The following is a 23,166-nucleotide window of genomic DNA, read 5'->3' on the forward strand; positions in this document are numbered from 1 at the left end:
CTTGGACCTGAGACCATTACTTTCTACAAGTAATTTTATTTCACACAGATTCTTTACATTTTAAATGAGAGTGTTCAATAAAAGTCTGCTCAGGAAAATTATTCAGGTTTTTTTGGAGATTTAGGTAGGCTATTACTTGTTTAAGAGTATGACTCCCCGCCCCCCACAGCCCCAACAATGAAACATCTAATGGGTCTTAAATAGTAAGTATTGCTTGTTAGAAAGAATTTTATTTCCTGGTGAAAGACAAGAAGTCTTTCTTAAAAACCTCTAAATCTAATGACTAACATTTTTTATGGTACAGTACAAAATGCTTCCATTTCCATGACATCATTTGATCCCCACAGCATTCTTGTAAGGGAGGCAATTCTGTTTTCCTCATTTCATGCATAAGGAACTAAGATTCTGAATGTGGTGGCTGGTCACACATCTGATAAATTAAGATCAGCACTGAACCCAGATCTTCGGACTCAAAATCTTATTCTTTTCTTTATTCCACATGACCTTTTTATAGGCTTGACTCTTGATTTTTCTGGCCAATAAATAAAGGAGTGCATAGCCAAGAAGACAGTCAGAGAATATTATGGTTGTAAGGGAGTTGGCTAAGACGCTTCATTTTCACATCAGCCTGGAGAGGTTAACTGATTTTTCCCTAGGTCATTTGCTAATTAGTGGCTGAGCTGGGGGTAGAACCTTGAAAATGACAACAAAGACATGAAATATATGTGTCTTTTGAAACTGTGTTTCTTTTGTCAGCTGCTTATGTCTCATGAAAACCTGGGCTTCTTTGAACATAATTTGAGTTAGAGCATTCTCTTGAGTTCCTTCAGAAGTCTCCGATGTAGTCCTTTTATCTTCTTGTCTAGCATTTTGTAAATGCTCAGAAATGCTTGTTGCTTATAGTAAAAGGTTAATTTCTGAAACATAATTCCAAAGCAATATTTAGAAAATATATTGCTTTCAGGGTTATTAGCTTCTTAACAACAGAGATACTCAAATGTTCAAAATGAATATTAAATGTTCAAAGATGATCTGATAGAGCAGGGATGTCACACTCACTTTCACCGGGGGCCACATCAGCCTCATGGTTGCCTTCAAAGGGCCGAATGCAATTTTAGGACTGTGTGAATGTAACGACTCCCTAAGCAAGAGCTCAGGCACTGCCTCCAGGTAGACACAACGTGTGCTGGGCAGATAAAACCAGGTGGAGGGCCGGGTTCGGCCTGCGGGCCTTGTGTTGGCCACCTCTGCGACAGAGCACGTGTTTAGGTTTTACCTCTTTTTCAGTTCCATGTATTTGTTTGAGTCTGCCCACAGTTCAAAGAGGAAAATTACCCAAATTATGCTATGTTTTGACTTTTTATCTTTAAAGTTTAATTTTAATAAAATTACAATGTACATAATGACATGGTCATACTTCAAGCCAGAAATTTAGCATTTTATACTCATTTGTTGTTTTCATATTTGCAGATTTATTCCATAGATGAAAGTGAAAAAGTAGCACCAAGCTTGGAAATTATCTTACCTCGTGATTTGGCAGATGGCTTTGTGAATAATAAGCGAGAAAGCTACAAGTTTAAGTAAGTTTATCTTCCTCCTTCTTTATTTCTGTTTTACTATTGAACTAACTCATACCACACTCATATACACTGTGAAATCCTCGGCACCATTTTTGGGGAAGAATGTAGTGCAGCTCTCCATTTCATCTGGTAGATAGAGAATTCAAGTTCTCTTTTCACTGCTGTGTCCAAAGTTGCAAAGAGGGTCTATTTCTGTGTCTACTATGATATCCCACAATCCTAGCCTTTCTCTTTTTTTTATTGTTGTTTAAGTACAGTTGTCTCCATTTGTCACCCCACTACACCCCCTGCCCCATCCATCCCTGCCTCCCATCCTCGAACCTATCCACTTTGGCTTTGTCCGTGTGTCCTTTATACATGTTCCTTGATGCCCCTTCCCCTATTTTCCCGTATTATCCCTCTTCCACCTCCTCTCTGGCTACTGTCAGTTTGTTCTTTATTTCAGTGTCTCTTGTATTTTGCCTACTTAATTGTTTTTTTGATTCGGTTCCACTTATACATCAGTGTTATTCTTTTCCTAATCAGCCCACTACAGTTTAGCACTTACAGAAAGTTCAATGCATGAAGAAGATAAGAATAAAGTTCAATGCATTATTAAAGATAAGAACTTACCATACAATCTGTACCCTGTATAGGTGGGCCGTCTTTACAACATCAATAGTGTAGAGACCTCAATGCACATATGAACACTCCATAGCTGCACTGTCCAATGTTGCAAGCACCAGCCACATGGAGCACTTAAGCCCTTGAAATGTAGGTAGTCCAAATTGAGATGTTCTGTAAGTATAAAATATATCAAGGATTTATGAAAACTTAGTGTAAAAAAAAACTCAAGAGTATTTTCATATTGCTTCTACATTAAAATGATAAAAATTTTAATATATTGTGTTAAGATAAACTTAATTTCTCCTGTTTCTTTTTTTAAAATGTGGCTACTAGGAAGTTTTATTTAAATAACACACACACTCACGTTTCTGGATCCCGTTACATTTCCTCTGGGCAGTGCTGACCTGTGCGGTCCAGGGGCAGAGCGCCCAGCGGCTGCCCCAGACTGCCGTCAGTGCCTGCAGACCAGATGCTCTGCCAGTAGCCAGGCCTTGGCTCGTGCGATGATGGCTTCTTTGTTCGGTCTCTATTTTCCAGTTTCAGATTATGTGATTGCCTTTAATCCTCACTTTTGATTTTTGGAGAAGCTTGAGCCCAAGTTAAATTCATATTTGATCTGAGGCTCATACTTAGTGGTGATTTCTGGGTCCCACTGAAGGAATCCCAGTTGCTTTCTTGCATTTCTCTCTAGGCTGTTTGACATAGTTCTTATTTTGAGACTATTTCTGCCTTTGCCCTGTGGATAAAACTGTCCCGGATATTTATTTTTTATGATTCTCTCTCTCTTTCTTTCTCCCTCTGACTCGTATTTATTTGCTCTTATTTATTTGTCTCATAAAGTTCTCTTTGGTCTTCAGAACTCTACCCTTTGTCTCTCTTGCATGTGTCTCTCCTCCCAGCTCACCCCATCTTCTTGGGTCCCCTTTTACACTAAGTACAGCAGGATTGTACAGTGAGGTGGTCCTCACCTTGTCTTTTTGGCTCCCCATTGCCTCTCGTTCTATCTATTAAGGAGCAGCCTTACAATAAATGACTTAGTTTTTCTGAAGGGGGCATCTTCCCACTGATGTGTGCTACATACCTTAGCAGCTGTTTGGCTTCATGACGGCTGACCTGGAGCATTCTCTATAAGCCACATTTTGCTAAAACATTTTCTTTAGCATGATTCTGTTTGACTATTAAGAAAAAATTGACCTTGTCTGTGTGTATTGACCCTTCCCAAAGTATTCTGTATGTTACATAGATACAGAGTGCATTTAAATATAGGCTGATTGGGAAAGTGCTGTTTACTTATTTTCAAATTTCTTAATCATTCTTTCTAATCTCTGAATTAGAAACATTGGTTTGGTGTTTTAAATAAAGAAATTAATAAAATATTTAGCATACATATGTTCAGAGGTTAATATTTAAGCATTTTAAAGCTGTTTTCTCCCCAGAAAATTCATGTAATCAATAAATATTTATTGACCATTCACCATGTGCTATTTTAATGGCTAGGAATACAGCAGGGGGTGCAGCAAAGCCCTGCTCTTACAGTGCTTCCATTTAGTGGGAGGAGATGCACAAGCAGATCAGTAAGTAAAATGTGTGTCCAAAACTGTTAAGTGCCGTGGAGCAAAGTAAGGCAGGGAAGGGGACCAAGGTGTGCTGGGTGAAGGGCAGCAAAGGGGAGGGAAGGCTGCAGTGACATCTGAACAAAACTTGAAGGAGGTAAGAAAGCCAGACAGATAGCTAAGGGGTGGGAATCCCAGGCTGAAAATATAGAAGAGCTAAGTCCCTGAGATGGGACAATGCCTGGCTTGTTTGGACATCAGGGATCTGTGTGGCTTGAGGAGAGTGAGCAAGGGGGAGAGGGAGAGAAGAAGGTTAAAGGGGCAGCAGAGTGGCCAGATCATGTAGAACTTTCCCCCAAAGTGCCTTGGAAGGCAACAGAGGGTTTTTATGAGAAGAATGAAATAATCTCACTTATGTTTGAGCAGGATCATTCTTGCTAACATGAAGCAGATAGACTGTAAGAGGGTAAAGGAGACCAGGCAAGACATTTTGGTAGCTTGGGTTGGGGTAGTAGCAAGTGGAAATGTTGAGAAGTAGTTGGATTCTGCATGTATTTTAAAGGTCAGAGATGACAGAGTTTGCTGATGGGTTGGATGTAGTGTGTAATGGAAAGAGAGGAGTGAAGGATGCCCTAAGGGTTTTGGACTGAACTTTTCGAAGGATGGAGTTGTCATTTACTGGCATGAGAAAGACCAGGTTGAACAGTTTTGGGGTGGGAAGAGATCAACGTACGTCAGATTTGAAATGGAGTGTAGAAAAAGCTTACACAACCTCCAGATAAATGAAGGGACTTCCTAGGAAACAGGAAACCTAAGTCCTGTCTCAAGGTGCATTATTGATTTGCTCCAGGGCCATAAATAAATTGCTTTATCTTCCTGGGATAAAGCAACTTGTTCCGCTGTAAAAGATTAGACCCAACTTGTGAAACCCTATGATTTTATTTTTCTCTTCAAAGGCGCTCAGAAAATAGCTGACCATAATGCCTTTCCAGATCACTATGCAACTATTACTATATAAAATTAAATATTTGGGGATAATGATATTTGATATCTAAAGCTATTGTGTGGTTTATTGAAACCCTTGTCATCACTTTGTTTTAGATGATGATAGATGTAATTCCTGTTGCTTAAGGAAGTGGGGCTGAGAATGGCTATTGATTCACTCAGTCACCATCAACCTGGTAGATAATCAAAGCAGCCTTCTTCTCACCCTGAACAGCACTCCTGGGTCTCTATGTTCAGATATCACAGTAATCCCTTGAGCAGCCGTGTCCTCTGTGTTGTGTCTGTGTTCATATCTGAAGCTCCAGTGCATTTACAGGGTTTGGGGAGTGTTTGGGCACCTCGGGGAATGTTGTCTAAAATATAATCTTGGCTGCTTAATGAATGGCAAGGTAGCCAGAGTACCGTACAATCTCCGTTTATATAGTTTCATTATTTGCATCTTCAAAAGGGAGGTTGATAAGCCAAAGGGATGTTTTGAAGTTAACTTTGACTAAAGGCAATGAATTCCATTCTATTGCATATTCCCAGCCCAGCTCCAGATATCCTTCCAAACATGTCAGCAGTGAAAACAGCCCTACATTTCATGTCGTCTCTGCGTTAATCAGAGATGCGCCCAATTCACTTGTGTTGGGCAGAAACATAGACTGAAAGTTTCCAAGTCACTCTGAAAGCTGCTTGTGTTTGTTTTAAATGTTTTGCTTTAAAGCATTCTCCTACCCCCTCCCAGTTTTTATTTTGAAAACTTTTCAATATGCCATAAATGTGGAAAAATAATGCAACCAACTTTCCTATACTCTATGTGGGAGATTCACCAATATTTAACATTTTACCTTAGATGCTACATTCTCTCTCTCTCTCCCCCAATTATGTTTTTTGAAGGAAATGCTTGTGAGTAGCAACTTACCACATTGTCAAAGAATAGGCTGTGTGTCCCCAAGCATTGCACTGTGCTTATGATCCCGTACTAAGCTAGTCAGAGTGCCACTGCACGGAAGAGTGAACTTGACACCGTCCCACCTCCCCAGACCCCTAGCCGTGCCAATCTGATACAGAGTTCTCTTTGCAGGACAAATCTATCTTAATTTACTTTTTGGCTTTTAACTCGTGATCAACAAAGCCTAATAAACTTCTCTGAAAATTAAGTAGCTAACAGTAGGATATAGTACCTAATTAATGGAAAATAAACTTTAGTTCAGAATTTTAAAACCAAGTTTAATAATCATACATTTCACAGCTGCATTCTTTTCTTACAGGTCAGACATCAGAAGTTCTTGGGCTCTTTACATCCTGTTCTTGGATTTCCATTTCATGCACTTATCTAGATTTGAATTTGATGCCAATTGCAGACACTGTCCCTCTTGAGAGCTAAAAAACACACTGTTTATTATTTGGTTCAAAGCTGCTGCAGTTTTTCAGAGGGATTTATTGTGCAGATCTTGTCAAAGCCATAGTGTTTGCCCACCATTTGCGTCTAGGGGTACAACAGTGCAGTGTGGTTGGGACTACAGGACAAACATTGTGTTAGGTTAGGTAAGCCCGGTGATGTAAATATGGGGTGATTTACAAAGCTGTCAGGAAAAAATGTTAATCCAATAGTGTTTGAAGGCTCAGCTTTAAAATAATTACTGTTTCCACATTTGCAGTTTTCAAAGGATTTTTGATCAAGATGCAAACCAAGAGACCATTTTTGAAAACATTGCCAAACCAGTTGCTGAGAGGTAGGATTTCCTATATTTTGTTTAGTGGGTTAGTGGTTTTTCTTCTTGTCTTCAGTTCTCAGATAATTGTGGCGATGTGCTTCAGCATATCAATTATATACTCAGGATACAGGGTATATAGTGATGATCACATTAATACCTTTTATTCATGTAGGTGCTTGTTTTAGATTTAGATTCTGAGCCTTAAAACAAGCCAGTGTGATAAACAGAATAGCTATTGTTACTCCCATTTTGAAAGATACATAAATCTCTGAAAATCCCAGAGACTGAGTGACACTGTTCAGCTCTGATGGTATTTAGTGGTGGCAGAGTCCCCGGTGGTTTTTCTGGCTGTTAAGCCCAGTGGTCATTCCTCAGTTCAGTACTGCAAACATGTGGTTGGAATAATGTAAAACTAGGTATGGGTGGCACCTGGGAGGCCTAATCATGGTTGATCCAGCTCCATCTCAGTGTAATAACTATATTTCAAATCTTAACCCTTAGTGTCTCGGCCCCTTTTGTTTCTGTGTATCCAGAAAGTTTCAGTCTGATGACTATGAGAACTGAAGTCACATGGTAACACTGAATAAATCAGAATGCCATTTTATTCATGTATATCAGTAAAGCCTCCTTGGGACTAGACTCAAGTCCTTTGATAAGTACACTTTCCTCTTGTAAGGAATCTTTAAGGGGAGCTGCTACTTAATAAGGTTGCTTTCCGATCCTGAAATCATTTGGGTGACCTAATAATCCCCAGATACAGCTATCTTGATGATTAAAATGAAAACTATACCTGCTAAATAAACCCACTTTGAAACGACCACTAATCAGTAAACCCTTTTCCAGGAGCATTGTTGGAAGCACTTTGCCACATTTTTGTTTCACAAATCCCTATTTTATAAGCCCTGTTCAAACCAAGCCCTTCTCTTTTGTTTCTGGCTTTATTATTGCAATATAATTGGCATATAACATTGTATAAGTTGAAGGTATGCAACATGTTGACTCGATATGTTTATAAATTGCAAAATGGTTATCACCAGAGTGTCAGCTCCACCTCCATCTCATCGTATCGTTACCAGTTCTGTGGCGAGAACGTTTCAGATCTGCTCTCTTGACAACATTCAAATCTATGGTACAGTAGTGTTAGCTATAACCACCATGCTGTGCATTAGATCCCCAACTTGTGAATTAAGCCCTTCTCCTTTAATGTGTCTTTCTTCACAGTGGGTAAAATTCAACCCAGTAGGTGCCCGCTATTTTATGTATAGCTGTAATCCGGTAACATTGGATTGCGCCTAAAGACCTAGAATCCTATTCAGTATAGAGTTCCAGGTCTTTAGATTAAATTCATATCTCCTAGACTGAATACCATGTGTTTCTAAAAGTCTCCTTTTCTAAGTAATCTTTTGGGTGATGCCACTTTTCAGATGATTGACCTCATGTGTTTATTTTGAAACTTCCTAAAATCATCCGAGAGGGAGCCTTTGTTTCTGTTTCACAGATGTCTGGTTTTTCCTCCCATTGCTGACTACCTCTGCCAGCTCGAGCCCACTTCACCCTCCAGCTCCTGCTGTGCCCTACACCTCCTGCTGTAGTTCTCGTCCTTCAGAGATCAGCATGGCTGCTTCCTCAACTCCTTGAAGTCTTTGCTCATATCGCCTTCTCAGTAAGACCTTCCTTTGTCACCCTATTGAAACTGCACCTCCTGTCACCCTTCCCTATTTTTTTCAGCACTTGTCCCCACCTGACATACTGTAGAGTTTAATTACTTATTAGTTTTTTGTCTATCATCCTTCCACTAGAACAAAAGCTTATTAAGGCTGGGAGTTTGTTTTGTTCACTGACTCACAAAGACCCCCAACCCAATGATGACAGGATTTTAGAAGTGGCAGCTAAGAACATCTTGTTCCAGGCTGCTCTAGTTGGTCCCAGTGAATCATGTCTTACATCAATAGGAAACATTCCTCTTTGTCCCTTTGGAAACTTTTCTCCTTGTATTTCATTTTTCCTGAAAACTATTATTGCTTATTTTTGTTTTCTAATAGCCTTTATGTGGTTATCTCTTTTGATTTCTTAATTCAACTACCCTGGGACATTTTGTTTCTAAGTATAGGTCTGGTAAATAAAATATAGCTGGCTTTAGCCTTTTAAAACAAACTCAGGGTGCCTGCTCTTTAATTGGTTACTGCACCTGTTGTTCATATTTATTATGTTTACTGTAATGGTGTTTGGAGGTATTTCTTCTGTTTTAATCTGCGTTTCCATGTATCGTACGTACCCTGTTTTTTCCCTTCTTGCTATTTATTGGCTTGTGCTCTTTGCTGTTTGCTGGTGCTTTCCATCTTCTCCCAAGGCGGACACTGTACTCCAGTAAGTCTCTGTAGTGTGAATTCAGATAGATAAACTTCTTTGTATTTTTCTCAGTGTCTAACTTTTCTCTGTGTCTGCCTGTTTTTCCTTGTCTCAGGGACCTAAGCACACTTTTACTTTGACATTCCTACTCCCGTACCACTTCACGTGTTGAGATCCACTGATAGTTTCATTCTGGACTGCTATTACTCATTTCGATTATCAGCATTTCTTAACATCTGTCTCTATTTTTCTTTTCTCATCACTGTTTCTTATACTCATGCCTATTTCTTGGATCCCTTTTTAGTTTTGTTGGTAACCATCCTCAAATAATTTTTTAGTGAGAATTCGAGATCGGGGAGCTTTCTGAAGCCTTTCATTTTCCTTTACAGTTAAATGGCATTTTGGGTATAGAATTCTGGGTTACAAGTTCCTTTCTCTGAAAACCGAAGTTATTGGTCCGTTATCTCTCTGCATGCAGGGCTGCTGAGTAGACGTCACTATCAATCTGGATCTCCTTTCGTTTTAGGAAATACCTGTTTTTACTTTCTGTATGTTTTGAGGATTTTTTTTACTTGTTTTAATGAAATTTCTTATCAGTGCATCTAGGTATGGTTATTTTTTCATGCGTTCTTATCATTCAGCCAATTCAACCTGAAAACTTTTCTATTCAAGCTCCAGGATTGTCACATTCATCATTATTTTGATAATTGAAAGATAATTTTTTCCCTTCAATGTAACTGTTATTTCTTTCTGGAACTCCTAGTTCTCCAGAACTGCCAGTTCTGTCCTTCGAATAGTATAATTGCCCACTCACAGTTTCGATCTCTCTGTTTTCAGTTCTGAGTTGGAGAAGAATGTATTAGCTCAGTCTTTGAGCAGGAGAATTTGGTTCTCAGCCATGTGCACACTCTTTTGCCTACCTCCAAAATTTTTAATTCTTACAATTTTATTTTTTATTTGTAAGAAATGAAGAACAATCTATTTTTTGTTATGAATGCGAGATCCTCTCTTTTCCCTCTAAGGCAGGAGTGTCTTAGAGGGAACTACTCCTTAAAGGGTTAAGGAGTAGTTACACTTATTCAGTCCTAAAATTATTTCAGCCCTTTGAAGGCAACCACGAGGCCGATGTGGCCCCCAGTGAAAATGAGTTTGACACCCCTGCTCTAAGGACGAGTGTGATCTCCTTTTGAAACACTGGCTCGTGTTCCTATACACTTTTTCTTTATGTGTGTGTTTTTCAACTCTTGAGTTTGGTGCCTTGCTGTCTTGGTGCAGATTTTCCTCAGAAGGTTGGTGATTCTTGGTGGTGGGCTCTTTCTGTCATCTGAGAGGGCCATTGTCCATTTGAGAACACGGTTTCTGTTCACTGTGGGGAAGGAGTGGCGTGGGCTGTTTGGAAGGGTACACCCCGAGCTCATCTGCTGGGCGTGAGAGCCCTCTTTCCCACTGCTCACCACCACGGGCTCTGGCCACAGTCACCAACTCAGGCTTCACTCTGCAGGAAGGTGTGCTGCAGCAGTGGGTGTTCAGACGAGGCAGAGTCTAGTTTTTCTTCCATTCAGCTCTGAAGGAGAGGGTTGTAGAGCAGATTAAGTTACTAAATTAAAGACCTGGGGTGGGGGGAATCACTATCTTCATTGACTTTAAATCTGTTATCTACAGAATGTTCATACTTTATGCAAACTTCAATTGTGTGACTTCGAAATGGTAAACTTAAGGTATCAATAACATCTCATTTATACACAATATTTAAAGAAAGATTTATCCTGTAACTGTGTACTCATGCTTCTACCAAGTCTGTCTAAAAAAGTCTGGCATCCAGTGGAATAACCTAATTCTGGCCCCAGCCCTGTGACTAACTGACTATGTAATTTTGCATCAGACCTGTCACTGCTGAATCAATAGTCGCCTCTGAGGAAGGGGATACTAGGAATACCAAGTTTGCAAGCTAGCTCTGAGGATGAAAAGAAACAATGCGTCTGAAGGTACTTTGTGAACTTCAATGCCCTATTCAATGTAAGGAATAAAAAACTAGAAATCTTTATTTCTTTTGCCACTTTAAAATATGCTCATTGACTTCCGTCTGCAGCCTGAGCTGAAGTAGATGCACTTTTCTCTGTTCCTCTCATTAAGTACAACTAAAAACTCTACAGATTATATATAAAACATAAAAAGGCTCTGAAAGATGGAGAGAATAAGGTAGACTAGCCAGGGAACTTAGGACCTGAGGAACCGTAAGGAACACGGCAGAGAGTTCCCGTTTTTTGCTTTTTGTTTTTCTTATATATTTCAGAATGGATGCTGGAGAAACTGGCAACCCAGAAAAACCAATAGGCCGAGACACAAGTGCCAGGAAAGTCTGCCCTCAAAAGCCAGAGGACTAGGAAGGGGCAGCCTAGCAAGACAGAAGCTTTTTATTTTATTTTTTAAAAATTACTGGATTTTATTTTTTAGAGCAGTTGAAGGTTTACAGAAAAAATTGAGTATAGAGAGTTCTCATATCCTCGATCCCTGCCTCCTCTTCCCCTATTAGTATCATGTGTTGGTATGGTACATGTGTTGAAAGTGATAAACCAACATTGATCCATTATCATTTTCCGAAGTCCATAGTTACACGAGGGTTCACTCTTTGGGTTGTATAATTCTATGAGTTTTTTTTTTTTGTGGTTAACTTTATGTCTCTTTTTAAAAAAAAACAAATTGTTCAAGTACAGTTGTCTCCATTTGCCCTCTCTACTCTCCCCCCACCCCAGCCATTCCTACTCCCTACACTTGATCCTACCCCTCGTTGGTTTTGTCCATGTGTCCTTCCTGAAAACCCTTCCCCCGCCCCATTATCCCCTCTCACCTCCCCTCTGGTTACTGTCGGTTTGTTCTTTATTTCAATGTCTCTGGTTATAATTTGCTCGCTTGTTTGTTGTGTTGGTTAGGTTCTACTTACAGGTGAGATTATTTACTGTTTGTCTTTCACCACCTGGCTTATTTCACTTAGCGTAATGCTCTCCAGATCCATCCATGCTGTCGAAAAGGGTGGGAGCTCCTTCTTTCTTTCTGCTGCATAGAATTCCATTGTGTAAATGTACCATAGTTTTTTGATCCACTCATTTACTGATGGGCACTTAGGTTGCTTCCAGCACTTGGCTATTGTAAATTGTGCTGCTATGAACATTGGGGTGCATAGGATCTTTTGAATTGGAGTTTCAGGGTTCTTAGGGTATAATCCCAACAGTGGAATTGCCGAGTAAAAAGGCAGTTCCATTTTTAGTTTTCTGAGGAAATTCCATACTGTTTTCCACAGTGGCTGCACCAGTCTGCATTCCCACCAACAGTGCACTAGGGATCCCTTTTCTCTACATCCTCTCCATCACTCGTTTGTTGATTTGTTTATGATGGCCATTCTGACCAGTGTTAAGTGGTATCTCATTGGGTCTTTTTAGATACCAGTTGTGCTGCTTCATGCAAATGCTATGGAGAAACCCACAGCCCCACCCCCACCCCCTTCAGCCAAGGCCCCGGTTGTACCCAATCTCCTACTGCCAGGATGGTATCAGAGAAGGTAACAACTCCCTCTCCTGCCCCCAGGTTGTCAGTACAAGGCACAGGGAGATCCTGAAGTCACCACCATCCTGTGGTGGTGTCAGTCAGTGAATAGCTACACCATATCACTCCCTTTCCTTTCTAGGGAGGTGTGAGTGAGCCCTAAAAGGGAGGCTGAAATCTCAGCTCCATCTGTAGCAATGAGGCCCCTCCATCGGTGTCGAGAAAGGCTGATGGGGGGCCTGGATCTTCACCGTACCTGGCAGGAGTGAGGTGGCACTGCTGTCCCCACACTGCTGTAGTGTCAGAGGAGGCCTGCTAAAACAAAAGAATTAAGTGTGATTTAGAATCTTCTAATACCAGAACTATCCAGGAGACCATTAAAAGCCACGCATCATGTATGAAATATCAAAAACCAGGAAAATATCAACTTGCATAAGAAGAAACAATCCACAGATGCCAGTACATAGAAGCACAGGCCTTAGAATGATCTGGCAAGGATTTTAAAGTAGTCGTTATAGGTATGCTTCAGTAAGCAATTATAGACATACTTGAAACAAATGAAAAGATATAAAGTCTCAGCTTATAAGCAAACAAACAAAAAACCATGTAAAGAAATACCAAATGGGAATTTTAGAACTGAAAACTACAATAACTGAAAAAAAAATTGGCGGGTAGACTCAACAGCAGGGTGGAGAGGTCAGAGGAAAGAATCAACAAATTTGAAGATGTAACAACAGAAATGGCCCAGTATGGACAACAGAAAGAAAACAGACTGAAAAGGAAAAAAAAAAAAAAGGATCAGACCCTCAGGGACCTGTGAGAACTATTGCAAAAGGTCTAACATTCATGTCATCAGAGTCCCAGAGGAGAGGAGAGGAAAGGAGAGGAGAGTATGGTCGAAACAGTTTTTAAAAAAATAATGGTTGAAGATTGCCTAAATTTGGCTAAGGGCATTTAACCAGTGCTTTAGGAAGCAGAATAAACTCAAAAGAAATCCACTCCAAGACAAATCATAGTCAAATTTTAGGAAACAAAAAAGCAAAAAAAAATCTGAGAGCAGTGAGAGAGAAATGATACCTTGCCTGATGGGAAACGTGATTTGAATTACAGTGGCTTTCTTATCAGAAATCATGGGGTCTAGAAGCAAGTAGCAGAATATCCCCAGGTGCTGAAAGAAAAGGCCTGTCAGCCTGGAATCCTATACTCAGTGTGATTATCTTTCAGAATGAAGGGAAGTAAAGACATTTGCAGACAAAGGAAAACTAAGAGAATTAATCACCAACATACCTCCTCTACAAGAAGGTATAAAGAAAGTTTTTGAAGAGAAATGAAAAAAGAATGAAGCTTGGAACATTAGACTGAGGAGAAAGAACAACAGAATGGACAAAATATGCATTAATAAAATAACCTTTCCTTCTCTTGAGTTAAAAAAATTGTGTTTGACAGTCAAGCAAAAATTAAAGCATTGTTTGAGGACAATTATAAATGAAGGAGGGAAAAGGGTCTTAAAGGGAAGCAAGGTTTCTATTCTTCATTCAAACTGGTCAGATGTCGCCATCATTGGGTCTCTGTGGTGACAGTGCAATGCAGGTTACTCAGATCTACATATGTGACAAAATGGCATGCACACCACACCCATGCGCTACCGATGTCAGTCCCCCGGTTTGGATGACATGCCATCCTTGTGTGAGATGTAGCCACCGGGGAAATAGGGGGCAGGGTGCACAGAAGTGCTCTGTTCTCTCTTCGTAACTTCCTGCACGTGTATAATTATTTCCAAATAAAACAGTAATATTCCCAGACGTGAGAATTTTAGTATCATTTGTTCTGTAATGTTCTCCCACTCAGTAAATTATGTAATCTAAATCATTAGACTAGAACTTCTCCCCCACGAGACTCAATAAAGTATTCCCATTTGACATTCACCAAAACATGCCTGGCAGTAAATGCTTTATTTTTCTCAAAGTTGGCTTTCAAGCAGAAAACACTGGTCACAACCGAATTATACAAAAACCCATTGACTCCCACTGATTTGTTCAGCTTCCGGCCACCGTTTGGTTCCATCAGATGCATTGTTTATAAACATGTACCAGTGCTTGGCTCCACTTCCTGCTACACTGAATTTCCTGATAATATTACAGTTATGGCCTTTGTGATTTTACTAACTTGCAAGTTTAACACATTTTAAATTACATTTTCAACTGAAAAACACAAGTTTGTGGTTAAAAACATGAAAACCTATCAGCCTGAAACCATGAAATTATGCAAGATGATGACCCTGACGTGCTCTACCAGCGTCTCAAAAAAGAAGATAATTTGGCCTCTCCACCTTCAGCTAGTGGATTTGGAGACAGCAACGGCAGTCCATCTAATAAGCATAGATTGTACTAACAATGAACATTTAAAATACAAATCTTATCACTGCTGGTAAACAAATGAATCTAGTTCTGGATGTGTTTTCTTAAGAATGACCAAGAAATTTTGGTGGTGACAGCTACAAGTTAAAAGCTATTTGCAATTTATTTGATGAAATACCTAAAAAAAAAATGGCTCAAGAGTTGTGTGAAGCAATTTGTGGAGACTGTGAGTTCTCTGACAGAGCGTATACATGTGGTGAAAGTCTCTGGGTCAATAATAAGATAAAAAGCATTTCTTGAATTGAAAAGATCACAGGTGCTCTCACACAGTGATGTGACTCCTTAGCTGAAAGGTACTTGTCTTCATCTGGCACCTCTTCGAGCAGATTCCGAAGCTAGGATTCTAGTGAAAGTAGTGTATTTTTTAGGTGAGCCCAGGAAGCGCCACTAGGGGAGTAAGGATGTGCAACAGGGAAGAAAAGGAAGATACTATCAGGTACATTAAAGAACAGGTGACCGCTGTGGGCACGCAGTCCCACCCGTATTCTCTGGACGACTGAGGAACATGCCTCAGAGCTGTCCCACCAAAGGGCAGAGAAGCTCCTTTGTATTTAACCACCCCTGTTCCTTATGGGTCTGAGGCTGCTTCCAGGGTGCTTCCCTGTTCCAGGATGTTAACACCGTGGCACGTCCAGCCTCACTGGTGTGAGTTAAACAAGAACTTGTAGGTGGGATAAGTGTGAGGGCAGAGAGCCACAGGCCCTTGCAGTACGAAGCCATCAGTGTGAATGGGAACAGGGAATCTCAAGTAGATGGTGCAGGAGCAAACTAACTTCTGCTACAACACCTCCACCTTTCTCCCAGTTGTAGCTTTGAAACTTCTGGGCTTCTCTCCTCAGCAATTACCCTAATGGCAAAGCAGATTAAAACAAAATCCAAAAGAAAAACAAAAGCCAATAGTGTTGGGTCTATATCTTTATGGAAGATTGGGTTCTCAAAGCACTATGGTACTGGAATAAAGAAGAGAAATTATCTGCACATTGAGTATGGATGAGAACGCTCCCCATTTCCCCCCCAATACTCTGAAATTCACATAGTATCATTTTGCCCATTTATTCTGAAGGACAATAGAAAACTTCATTCATACATAATTAAAAACATTATTTTATATATTGCCATTTCTCAAACACATCACGTGTGTTCCTAACTCAGGGCCTTTGCATTTGCTGCTCCCTCTGCCTAGAACCCTCTTCTCCCAGGTTCGCTCATGGCGTCTGTTTTTTTTTTTTTATAGCATATATCACCAACTAATATGCTATATGCAGTGTTCACTTGTTAAATTTGTTCATTGTCTGCCTCCGTGCACTCAAGTGTAAATTCCATGGAGACAAGGACTCTGTTTTTGTTTGCTACTGTATCTGCAGCTCCTAGAGCAGTGTCGGGTGTATACTGGATACTCAGAGCATTAGGGTATAGAGGACTATTTTTTAGGAGCTGTAGCCTTCTCATTCTTGCTGAAGGTTTTAGGGATGGTCTTTATTGCATGAACTATTTTTCGGACAGAAGGCTTTTCACTGAGTCTAAAACAACACAATAGACAGCTGCCTTTCTGTCTAGTCTAGTGGTTCTCAAAGTGCTGGTCCCTGGACCAGCATCAACATCACCTGGGAACTTGGTAGAAATGCAGATTCACAGGCCTCACCCAGACCTACTGAATCAGAGCAACCTGCGCTTAACAAGCCCTGCAGTTGGTTCTGACACACACTGAAGTCTGAGATTCACTAGTCAGGTGTTACACTTAACACAGGTTCCTTGTGACATCTGTCTTTAAGAATATCTTTCTCTGAGATCTGAGATGCACTTTAAACAACTTTATAATTTTGAAATTGATGTTTGTTTATAATTTACATCCCACTCCTTTCTAAAATCAGTTGAAGCACCTTATTATAATGTCAGGGGAGTCTTCCTGGGCACGAGGCCTGTGCAGTAGCGCAGGGTTGAGTGTTCAGAAGGGCACCCCTCTTGTTTTCATACTGTATTGTTGACATTTACAAGATGATTAAAAAGAACTGTTTATTTCTGATGCATGCTTTAGCTCCCGACTTTAATACTTAATAACTATATGGCTTTGGACAAATTACTTCATCTGTCTGTGTTTCAGTTTTTTATCTGAAAGTGAGGAAAATGATACTTTATAGCTACTTCATTTGCCATGATGATCAAATGAACTGCACATGAAAAAAACACAAGTCCTGGTACATAGTATGTGCTCAGTAAGTGTCAGCTATCATCTGTTTGGGGTCCCCAACAACATTTTTATAGAAAAAGACTTTTCTTTTTCTTTAAATTTACTTTTAAAAGTTTTTATTTTATTGATTATGCCATTACAGTTGTTCTATTTCCCCCCTTCATTCTCCTCCACCCTGCACCCCCACCCCACCATTCCCCCCTTTAGTTTATAACCATGTGTCTCAAGTTCTTTAGATTCTATATTTCCCACACTATTCTTGCCCTCCCCCTATCTATTTCCTACCTACCGTCTATGCTACTTATTTTCTGTACCTTCTCCCCCCTTCTCCTCCTCCCACTCCCCTGTTGCTAACCCTCCATGTGATCTTCATTTCTATAATTCTGCTCCTGATCTAGCTGTCCTCTTAGTTTGCTTTTGTTTTAGGTGTGGTTCTTAATAACTGTGCATTTGCTGTCCTTTTACTGTTCATCTTTTTTATCTTCTTTTGCTTAGATAAGTCCCTTTAACATTTCATATAATAAGGGCTTGGTGATGATGAACTCCTTGAATTTGATCTTATCTGAGAAGCACTTTATCTGCCCTTCCATTCTAAATGAAAGCTTTGCTGGATAGAGTAATCTTGGTTGTAGGTCTTTGGATTTCATGACTTGGAATACCTCTTTCCAGCCCCTTCTTGCCTGTAAGGTCTCTTTTGAGAAATTAGCTGACAGTCTGATGGGCACTCCTTTGTAGGTGACTGTCCCCTCATCTCTTGCTGCTTCTAGGATTCTCTCCTTCATTTTAATCTTGGCTAATGTAATGATTATGTGCCTTGGTGTGTTTCTTCTTGGGTCCAACTTTTTTGGGACTCTCTGAGCTTTCTGGATTTCCTGGAAGTCTATTTCCTTTGCCAGATTGGGGAAGTTCTCCTTTATTATTTATTCAAATAAGTTTTCCACTTGTGGCTGTTCCTCTTCCCCTTCTGGCACCCCTATAATTCTGATGTTGGAACGTTTAAAGATGTCCTGGAGGTTCCTAAGCCTCTCCTCATTTGTTTGAATTCTTGTTTCTACATTCTTTTCTGTTTGGTCATTTTTTTCTTCTTTCTGGTACACTCCTTTGATTTGAGTCCCAGTTTCCTTTTTATTACTATTGGTTTCCTGTGCATTTCCACTCATTTCAACTAGTAGAGCCTTCATATGTTTCTCTAATTTGTGACTAAAATCAACCAGTTCTGTGAGCATCCTGATCACCAGTGTTTTGAACTGTGCATCTGAAAGTTTGGCTATTTCTTGGTTGCTTAGAGTTATTGGCTCTGGGGCTTTGAGATCTTCTTGAGCCATTTTTGGTCTGTTTGTACCCATTAAGTGTGAGGAGTGGAGGATTAGGGGCGGGGCGGGCGGGGCCCGGGCCACCAAGGCGGGGTCGCTGGGTTATGAGGTTGTATGTGGGGGTGGGGTCAGAGTGGGGAACTGGCGTCCCCCTCTCCTGCTTCCCACCGCTGGGGCCTGCTCTGTCCTGTCTCACCGCCCACTCCCTCACCGGTCTATCTGCGCAGGAATGTGCCACCACAGTCAACCTGCTGCACTGCGCCCTCGCTGGGTCTGCCAGTTACTCACTGGGTCGCTCACTGGGTCTGCCCTTTGCAACCCCACGCCTGGGATCTGCTGGCTTGAGTCTGTCTGACCGAGTTTTCCTGTGCAACCCTGCTCTGCCAGCTGCTGGCTTCACCCCTCTTACTGGTCAGGCTGAAGAATTCGTTGTTATCGGACTTCCGAAAAGTTCAATTTTCTGTGTTCTGGCTGTGTTTTCTGTTGCTAATATTTTGTTGTCTCTAAACTTGGTTGTGTGAGAAAGCACGGTATCTCCACCTATGCCTCCACCTTGGCGGAAGTCCCCCAGAAAAAGACTTCAATCCAATTCAAGGTTTTACCTAGGTATGAACGTATTTCTTTACAGACTTTTCCCTCTTGACTGGTTTTAGATTTGGTTTCTCCTGAGGCAAGTTTACGATTTTATCATACATCTTTATTTCAGGACTTGAGATGCATTCTCAGATAATCTGAAATATTTCTAGTTATTATCATTCACCTTAATATTCTCCAAAAGAATGATCTATAAAGACAGAAAATAAAATGCAAAGACTTCTGTAAAATCCTTCCTATACAAATGTGTAATGATTGATTACAACTAGCACAATTTTTACCATAATTATTCAAATTACAATTTGCATGTGGTAAAAAGCAGAACCATGCATAGAATGTTGTTTGCATTGTTGGGGAAATATAGCAATAAATTTATCTAGTGCTTTATCACTCGCAGGTCTGCATATTTTCCTCATTTGAAAGTCGCTTTACTTGGAGCAGAGCTCTTTTAGTAGAATTTCTGAAATTCTCAGTGAACTTGGCCTTTCCTTTTATGCTGTGACCAAGTGTTTCTGGTCACATTTTTACTGTACTTTCTGCTGAGTAACCCAAGCAGATTTACTTACCATTATTTGATAACTCTGAGAATACACTTCATTTTATGTAGAGCTTGTCAATCTCATTGAACTTTCACATGTATTGTCTCAATTTTTGCAATAACCCTATGGGAAGGTAGGTATGGCATTCCCATTTTAGATGAGGAGGAGGGCTCCGAGCATTTAACTGACTTCTTCAGGGCACGCCGGAATTAGGTCGTGGAGCAGAGACTGGAATAGAGCTTCCTTTCGTAGTCCTTCGATCCTTAAACTGCTACATCACACGACTGCATTTACATATTTTATTTCATTTTATTGCAGTCGCCCTTTGCTAAGTTCACCAATGATGTTCATGGCACTGGATCAGTGGACACTATTCTGTCCACATCCCATCTGACCCCTCAGCAGCACTCTGGGGTGTGAGCCCTTTCTTCCGGGTCGTTACAGACAGTACGGGAAGTGGGAGGCTACCTGCGTGTCTTGCTCAGTGTTGGGGGCTGTGGTGTGGACATGAGAGGCACCTGCCCCTTTACTTCCTACCTCTGGATTTTTTTTCTCCAAATATTCGTGACCTCTGTATGGTCCTTTAGCTGCCACGCCCTCTTTCCAGTGTTCTGTCAAATGTTCATGTGCTCTAAATGACATTTCTTCCTTTAGTCCATGAAATGTCTTCATACAATGTAGCTGTTCTCAGAGGAAAGAAATTAGATAAGTTGAACTTTATTCATCACTCATTCAGCTAACATTTATTGAGTGCTAGCTATATGTCAGGCACTACAAGTAAGTCTTAATTTTCTTAGATGGAGTTTTGTTATGAAAAAGATTCTTTGTTACCAAAATTAGGCCAAGATGGAATTTCAGACACTGAACTTCTTACACTGAAATGAAAAAAATTAAGCCGTGTGTTAGAAGACATTTTATGTAAGGGTTCAGTTATGCCATTTCCAGGCCTACCTTCCTCACAGATTCTTTTTTTTTTCCAAAGGAAACAGGATTTTATTAACAGGGTTCCAACCTTGACAGGGGTGGGGGCGCTGAGAGTACTCCTGCTCAGAGCCCCCCCCCACCAGACCCAGAGCCTTCCTTGCTTCCCAAAAGGCTGCAAGCCAAAACCATGCCCAGAAGTTCCCTGTTTCTTTATCCATCCATCAGCCAGTCCTGCAAACGGATCTCCATCCTCTCTGGAATGTGCACTTGCAGGTTTCAGAGTCACCATCCTCTCGCAGCAGCTCTCTCCTTTAGGATCTAGGGCACTCTGATAAAGGAAAACTGTCTTGCCTACAGTTCCCAGTGCAGGTGGGCGTGATCCCAGGGAACTGTGTTGTTATCCTGTGGCATCGTGTCCTACAGCCACAGCTGAAAGGATCTGAAGAATCTGATCCTCAGAAGGAATCTGAGTCAAGGGCAGTGATGCAAAGGCTGCCCACGGCTTAGGAGGTAGATCTTGGGCTAACAGTGTTGCCCGGCTAGAAATGAGCTGGGGCCGCCAGAGTCTCACTCTTGGCAGTGTGAACCGGGAAACTTAGAACAAAGCTGGCTGCTGGCGGGGGGGGGGGGGGCAGAAACTGAACGACTGTCAGATAGGGAAGGAGAGCTGGAGAGATCACTGTGGACAACAGGGATCATAGTTATGAATCAGCAGAGGTGACGACTTCAACCAGGATAAACGAGCAGGAGGCCCTGCAAGCCTAGGCCTGATGGGAACCCTGTTTCCGCGTGCTCTCATATGCTTACAGTTACCTTCCACCCTCCCTCCGTTTTTGTTCATTACAACCAAATGCATCGAATAAATCGGGGGCACTGTGTACATAAGTAGACTTGGTCTACTTTGTTAATGTTGCCCCGAATAAAGATTTAGAAATTAGGTTTTTTCCTCCATGGTTTTATTGAGATGTTATTGGCAAATAAAAAGGGTATACAGTTAGGTTATACAGAGTGATTTTATACAGAAATTACTTTTCAGTGTGTTGAATGTCCAATAAGCAAAGTGACTCGTGTGTAAATCAAGTTCGATGTTCAAATCAGAGGAATTTATTGGGTCTAGTTCTCTAGTGTGACATGCAAAGCCTGTAACCTTCACTGGTGACTGCGAGTGAAGCATATCGTGTCACTTCCCTGCTCAGACCCCGGCAGTGGCTCCCCATTTCACTCCCAGAAGGTGCCCCGCTGTTCATGATAGCTTCATGATAGCCGGGAAGAAGCACCTCCAGCTTCACAGACCTGGGCTGTGCCCCGCTCAGGGCCCTGCACAGACACGGGGCCCACACTTGCTTTAATTCTCTGCTGTTGCTGTCTTGAACTTCTTAATATTGATAATTTTATCTTTGAACGTGTGTTTTGTAAGTGAAATTCACTGACTCCAGGGAGCATATTCCTGAGGAGAGGAGATCCCTGTAGCAGCAGTGTGCACGTGTGGCTGGGGTCCAGCAGCAGTTTGCAGACACACAGCTCAGGCAGAGAAGGCAGCGGCCACACAACAGGGTTTGGTTGGCTGTGCACTGCACACCCGGGGACAGTCCAGGGCACCCAGGAACCCTGAGGGGCATGCGGGTACCTGGTTAGGTGGTGGGGACCAGGGCAGCATCAGCAGAAGGGCAGCATGCCCGTGAGAGAGAGCAGGGGCTTCCCAAGGGGACAGCACCAGGACACCATGTGAGCCAGGCTGTCCCATGGGTTCCCAGAGGTGGTCTCAGAGCGACTTATGTTAACGTCCAGCCTGAGCATCTGAACAGGAACTGCTGGTGCTTGGGCAGCAAACTTTGTCAGTAAATAATCACATAATAATATCAGACATGTGGGCATGGCAATAAAGTATAGCTGACAGTTGTTGGAATTCTTAAAAGAGCTTAGAATTTTCAGTTATGAAAATTGCTGCAACATCAAAAGCAAATTATCCACAAGCTTAGGAATAGAAATTAAATTTAAAGATCATTGCACTGAACAGAAAAGGACCCTATTTTCATAGAATGCTTTAGGAGTTTCCCATTAATGTGGAAGACAATTTTAAAATTAATTTTTTCCTGTAATCATAGAGTGTCAGAATGCATAAACAGGTGTTTTGAATTGCATACAAATCATGAAGCTACTTTCATTTTCTTGTTCAGCCTCCACAAGTTACCAGAGATGTCAGAGGAAATGTTAAAATGCACTGTATGTATTTGCATATAAAATTAGCCCTGGCTGGTGTAGCTCAGTGGATTGAGCGCGGGCCTGCGGACAAAACAACTGCAGTTCGATTCCCAGTCAGGGCACATGCCTAGGTTGTGGGCCAGTTCCCAGCAAGGGATGCATGAGACGCAACCATACATTGATATTTCTCTCCCTCTCTCTTCCCTTCCCCTCTAAAGACAAATAAATAAAATCTTAAAAAAATTAAATGCAAACTCACAAGAAACTGATTTGCGCAAAGTTATATCTTTTTCAAGAAGTTGTTTTGCAAGATTCGTCAGCTTACATGTGCTACAATTGACACCTTGCAATAATTCACCAGTGACTTCTCTCAGGGTGGTCATAGGCTATGAAATAGTTTTAGCAGCTCCCACACCAGTGCAGTCAGCAGAAAGACCTTTCTGAAAATTAGAGATTATCAAAAATTTTTTGTGATCTTGTATTTGCCAAGAGCCTTCAATTATATCAACTGAAAATGAAGCTACTAAATACATACATTTTGGTGATCTCATAAATGAATATGTAGAAAAGCAAATGAGAAAAATTGTATGACCAATCAAGATAACATACTAATAAAATACTTTGTGTCATATAAAATGGTAACACCAACATATTAT

At 41.0% G+C, this 23,166-nt stretch overlaps 1 protein-coding gene across 1 annotated transcript in view; it reads left to right on the forward strand.

Moving 5' to 3' along the window:
• The window catches only part of KIF6 (kinesin family member 6), a 425,073-nt gene that overhangs the window by 5,191 nt on the left and 396,716 nt on the right, over window positions 1-23,166 (forward strand). The window contains exons 2-3 of the mRNA XM_037146181.2: window positions 1,471-1,580; window positions 6,388-6,462. Of these exons, the coding sequence (XP_037002076.2) occupies window positions 1,471-1,580; window positions 6,388-6,462 (185 nt within the window). The remainder of the gene's footprint in view (window positions 1-1,470; window positions 1,581-6,387; window positions 6,463-23,166) is intronic.

Source organism: Artibeus jamaicensis, unplaced genomic scaffold (genome assembly GCF_021234435.1).
Source record: "Artibeus jamaicensis isolate MK-2021 breed Jamaican fruit bat unplaced genomic scaffold, CSHL_Jam_final contig_1803, whole genome shotgun sequence".
Taxonomy (NCBI): domain Eukaryota; kingdom Metazoa; phylum Chordata; class Mammalia; order Chiroptera; family Phyllostomidae; genus Artibeus; species Artibeus jamaicensis.